The 6,417-nt window shown below is 36.1% G+C and overlaps 1 protein-coding gene across 1 annotated transcript in view; it reads left to right on the top strand.

Annotated features, from left to right (window-relative positions):
- LOC106873239 (plexin-A2) overlaps positions 1-6,417 on the top strand; it is a gene marked incomplete at its 3' end in the record, with an annotated part of 282,570 nt that overhangs the window by 161,180 nt on the left and 114,973 nt on the right. Inside the window, exon 4 of the mRNA XM_014920511.2 lies at positions 581-1,777. Coding sequence (XP_014775997.1) covers positions 743-1,777 — 1,035 coding nt within the window. The remainder of the gene's footprint in view (positions 1-580; positions 1,778-6,417) is intronic.

The raw sequence follows: 6,417 nt of genomic DNA, 5'->3' as shown, positions 1-6,417 counted from the left end.
ACGATAATAATAATAATAATAATAATAATTATTATTATTATTATTGCCTTTGCACAGCTTCTAACGCTGGAGATGTACTATGGTGTCAGCTGTTCACTACCAGTGAACTAAGGTAACACCCCTTATTTTTCAAGCACCTTCCAGAGTATTCGAGCAGTTCCAAGCAGTGTTGTTTTCTGCAAGTGCTCCACCCTTATTGCAGCCCCTATTTATTCCACGTACTATTATTATTATTATTATTATTATTATTATTATTATTATTATTATTATTATTATTATTATTATTATTATTAAGAAGATTATTCATACATCTGTCAAATCAGCTAAATTCAATAATGGATAAGTAATGTTTCAAATCAGTCCAAAAATGTTTCTCCACTCATTCAATTTGGTGACAAAGTTTTTCAGGAGGATGTGTACAAGCATCCCCCCCACTACTACCAGCAAAAGAAATTTTAGTGGGGGGATGTGCTCGCATTCAACCCAATGAACATGTTAAATATGACTGTACATAACTATATTTCAATCAATACTTCTTTGTATGACTCTAATTAATTTTTTTCCTCTTGTTTTTCTCTAGGTTTGACTACAAAATGTACCTGAAAAAGACAAGACTAAAATAAATAATATTTAGAAAATCTAATTTCTTTGAAATTAGATCATCTAAACAATGGCCCAGTCCTTCCCCATGAACAGGAAACATTTCAATTTATACATCCATTATCCGTCTAATGTTGGATAGATGCCATCAATTTATAAAATGCTCCATTTATGGACAGCAGTTTTCCTTCTTTGTTGGATCGAGGTTTCTTCCGTGACCTTGGTATCACAAAACTTTTCCAATCCACTGAATCACATGGTGATAAATACAAGAGAGGGTTTCTTGTATATAGGAGCTATGAACAGAATATATCAACTGGATTTAAGCTTGAATATGACTGAAGAAACCATAACAGGTCCAAAAAATGACAATCCTAAGTGTGCGTTACCTGTCCGAGAAACACAGTGCGGAATGAAACTTTCATTGACTAAAAATTACAATAAAGTACTTCTTTTAAATCAAGAAAACAAGTTGATATCATGTGGCAGTATATTTCAAGGCTCCTGCCATGTTAGAAACTTAGAAAATATTTCCATTTCTACAGATATTAACCAACCTATGGCTGCAAACCAAAGAAATGCATCTACTGTTGCGTTCATCACTCATAAAAGTGGCATCTTATATCTCGCGACCAGTTACACTCGGAGTGATCTGCTGGAAGATATATCCATTTGGCGAGTGTTCCACAAAAAGAACTGGAAGAAACTTGCTTCTATCAGATACAGTGATAAATTTAGAAAAAATGTTGACCTGCAGTATATTACAGGCTTTAGTGATTCAGACTACAGCTATTTTCTAACAGTTCATTCTACAGATAATTTCAATGAATCAAAAATAATTCAATTCTGTGAAAATGATACAGATTTAAATTCATTTGTAGACGCTCCACTCCATTGCCATGGTAAACATGGGAATTATAGCATTCTACGAGCAGCGTCTATTATTCATACAACCTATTCTAAATATCATTTCCAAAAAGGATTAAATAAGCAGAACATAACCCTTTTAATGGGTGTATTTAGTAGCGCTACATCAAGACATTCTGCTCTATGCCTTTTTGATATGGAAAGTGTCCGCCAGAAAATCTTGGAAAATATTCGTCAGTGTTTTGACGGTATTCGACACCAAATGAATTACCCTTATTTTCAAGGAGACTACTGTGTCACAGCTATAAAAGTGAGTATACTTTATTGAGTTTGTTTTGCGAATTCTTCAGTTTTTGACAAATTTTGCTGAAATTGTTTGTTGTACATTGCAAGTTTCATGTTTGATATTCATCGCCAAGAAATCCGTGTTGCGTTGTGCAGTTGTAGTTGGTCGCTATGTCATTGCTGTCATCATCATCATCACCATCAACATCAGCATCATCAACATCACCATTATCCTCATCGTCATCATCATCATCATGACCATCATCATCATCATCATCATCAACATCACCACCATCATCATCATCACCATTATCATCACTACACCATCATCATGATCATCATAACCATAATATTCATCATCACCATTATTATCACCATTATCATCAGCCCTATAATCATCATCATCATCTCCACTATCATCACCACCACCATCAACATAATAATCATTATTACCATCATCAGCATCATCACCACCACCACCATCTTCACTATCATGATCATCATCAGCATCATCACCACTATTACTATCATCATCATCACTGTCGTAATCGCTGCCACCACCATCACCACCATCTGCCAGTAATATTTAATTTTCCCTACAAAGTGTGTCAGGAATTCTTTTTCATTCAATCTCCAGTGTGCCACAAAGCCAAAAAGATTGCGACTCACAGTTTACTGTGTTAATGATTTCTAGTAATTAATAATTTATTAGAACTTGATTGGTAAGTTTCAAATCACAGCTAGTTTTCCTTCATCATCATCATCATCATTTGACATCCATTGCTTGCTTTCTTTATTTTACCATAAACACACATACACACACATATAGAGAAAATAAGCAGGAAAAGGTGTGGTATTCAAAGCTTTATAGGACGTACATGTGTTTCAATAAACTGCTGAAGTAATTACATAATGTTAGTAGAGACATTAGGCAATCATGCACTGTACCTCATCATCCTGAGATTTGTGCCCTGCATCATACACTGCTGGATACCAGAATGGATTGGGGAGTCTACAACTGACCCTGATTTTGGTTGCATGTTCTACTTTGCAGCACCCTATTTTCTTGATGTGTGTGTGTGTGTGTGTATATATATATATATATATATATATTCATTTACCTGTTTCAGTCATTTGATTGTGGCCATGCTGGAGCACTTACCTGGAAGGGTTTTTAGTTGAGCAAATCGACCCCCAGGACTTATTTTTTTTAAGCCATGCAATGGAATTGAACTCAAGATTACATGATTGAAAAGCAAGCTTCTTTACCACACAGACACAGCTGGAAATACTTTCTGATCGTATCATAGGTTTACTTTAATCAGTGCTTACTCGGGGTCTAAACAACAACAAAAACTCTCAGCCCAACTCTCTTCAGACAAACAATCCATTATCCTTTCAAATATAGTTTTATATTTGTAGTTGCTGGAAATGTCATAAAGATTTTTATCAGTTATGCCTTTTTTTTTTTTTTTTAATTCTTTTTCTTTTCTTTTTTGATGTTTTTCTTTGGTTTTCCTTTTCCTGAAATATAGATATAAATAATTATATATGAGGTTGATAAGAACCAGTATCAAAACCAATTAGTTGTAGTTTAATATCAAATTGCACTGATATTTCTCTATTACATATTAAACAGTATGCAAATGTAGCTGTTTCATGTCAGGCTGAGAGTGATATATATATACATATATATATATACACATATATATATACATATACATATATATAGATATATATATATATACATAGATAGATACATATATATATATATATATATATATATATATATATATATATATATATATATATATATATATATATACATTTACATATATATGCATATATACAAATATATACATATATATACATATACACACATATATATATATATATAGAGAGAGAGAGAGATGTAAATATACACAGTACTGTAACAGCTTGGGTTTCAAAGTTGCTCAAGTTTTCAGCATTCTACCAAAAACAAGCTTAGGGATTTACGAAGTGCAGATGTGGAGTTCTTCAATGAGCTTCTGGGTAAGTTTTTATCTGAGACACCAGATGAACCCGTATTGCAGTGGGAGGCACAAAGCAGAGCAGTTCCGTCTAACTGCACAGAAAATGATACCCAAACACACTGAAAAGCAGTGCTCCAGCATGGTCTCAGCCTCTGGATGAAACCAGTAAAAAGATAAGAGATATACATACATATACACATACATACATGAATTAATTAATTAGAGTTGTCAAGTTTGCATGAAGCATTGTCTGATATGTGTGTGTGTGTGTGTGTGTGTGTGTGTATATACAGGGTTGACTAAGTCACATGACAGTAGATCAAAATTCCATAAATACTATCAGTAATTCTATATTGACTCGAATGGAAAAATGGTGTTGCTCAAGAATTTCAGTTTGAACAATTTTCATGAAAGGATGTTAAAAAAAAAAAAAAAAAGGCTATAGTAGAAGACTCTTGCCCAAGCTGCTATGCAGCAGGACTGAACCTAGAACCATGTGGTTGGTAAGCAAGCTACTTAGCATACAGCCACTCCTGATTAATTTTCGTTCACACGACTTTAATGCATTGAAACAGAGACCTATTGAATAAGTACCAAAATTTATAAAATCAGTACTACAGGTTGATTTGTATGACTAAACTTAAACTCTTCATGGTAGCGCTCCAGTATGACCGCTGTCCAGTGGCTGAAATGAATAATCACCATCATCATATACCTAGGTTTATTCCCCATTTTTTTTTTAGCAGTGGATAGTCACAGCAAGACACACACACCAAGACACACACATTCATTTCCCAGATCAAAGTGGCGAACCCTGTTCTATGCTCGGGTCAAGGTATAGAACGCAACCCCTAATATCAGCAGCAGGGCCCGACAGCATGTGCTGGTTTACCCCCGCTGTTTCATGCTGGTTCAGTACCCCTTTGAGCAACATCAAATTCACTCATCCGTCCACAAACACTCTCCAAGCCTTCCTTATCATTTATAAACTCTCTTGCCTCTCTCACTCCAACACCTCTAACCACCAAAGCTTTCCTCACTCCATCCATCCATATAAACCGAGGTCTGCCTCTGGTTCTGCTGCCTACCACTTCAGCCTTCATCACCTTCCTTACCATCCGCTCTCCATCCATCCTCTCCATGTGGCCAAACCACCTCAACATTTGTCTATCCAATTTAGTTAATAATAACAGATAAAAAAACGATATAATATTTAGTACAATGTTTCTCAGGCACAGGAGTGGCTGTGTGGTAAGTAGCTTGCTTACCAACCACATGGTTCCGGGTTCATTCCCCCCTGCGTGGCACCTTGGGCAAGTGTCCTCTATTATAGCCTCAGGCCGACCAAAGCCTTGTGAGTGGATTTGGTAGACGGAAACTGAAATGAAGCTGAAAACTGAAATTGAAAACAAGGCGGCGAGCTGGCAGAAGTGTTAGCACGCCGGGCAGAATGCTTAACAGTATTTCTTCTGTCTTTACGTTCTGAGTTCAACTCCTGCCGAGGTCGACTTTGCCTTTCATCCTTTCGGGGTCAATTAAATAAGTACCAGTTGAACACTAGGGTCGATGTAATCAACTTAATCCGTTTGTCTGTATTTGTTTGTCCCCTCTGTGTTTAGCCCCTTGTGGGCAATAAAGAAATAAGAAACTGAAAAGAAGCCCGTCGTATATATTTATATGTATATATATGTGTTTGTGTGTCGGTGTTTGTCTCCCCAACATCGCTTGACAACCGATGCTAGTGTGTTTACATCCCCGTAACTTAGAGGTTCGGCAAAAGAGACCGATAGAATAAGTACTAGGCTTTCAAAGAATAAGTCCTGGGGTTGATTTGCTCAACTAAAGGCGGTGCTCCAGCATGGCCACAGTGAAATGACTGAAACAAGTAAAAGAGTAAAGAGAGAGTCTCTCGTAGCTCATTTCTTCAACTTTGCCCTCTTTCACCAGATGGTGCTTTTATGAAAACCCGCTTCTCATATTTTGAAAAGAAAATAACAGAATAAAGGGAAACCAGCTGATTATTTCAATGAAACAGAAGCTAATTATATTTACCACCCTGGTATTGTATAAACCCATCCAACATGTGTCTCTTTACAAATCTTTGCATGGACTTTTGCCTCCTTCTGTTTCAAATTTCTGTGTAAAGAAACTATTGAATTTTTCCTTTTATATCTTTTATTCATTTACTCTCTTTTTGCTTAACCACTAAGCTATGGGGACGTAGACAAGTTAATACCAATTGAAAAATGGTGGCAAATACAGACACAAACATGCACACACACACACATACACACACACACATACACACACACACATACACACACACACACACACATATATACACACACATACATACATATATATATATATTCTTTTTCTTTTATTCTTTTATTTGTTTCAGTCATTTGACTGTGGCCATGCTGGGGTCCCGCCTTTAGTCGATCAAATCGACTCCAGGACTTATTCTTTGTAAGCCTAGTACTTATTCAATCAGTCTCTTTGCCGAACTGCTAAGTTAAGGGGACGTAAACACACCAGCATCAGTTGTCAAGCGATGTTGGGGGGACAAACACAGACACACAAACACACACATATATATACATATAAATATATACGACGGGCTTCTTTTCAGTTTCTGCCTACCAAATCC

This window comes from Octopus bimaculoides, chromosome 15 (assembly GCF_001194135.2).
Source record: "Octopus bimaculoides isolate UCB-OBI-ISO-001 chromosome 15, ASM119413v2, whole genome shotgun sequence".
Lineage (NCBI taxonomy): Eukaryota > Metazoa > Mollusca > Cephalopoda > Octopoda > Octopodidae > Octopus > Octopus bimaculoides.
Note: the sequence above shows the minus strand (reverse complement) of the source record. Positions and strands in the feature narration are given on the sequence as shown.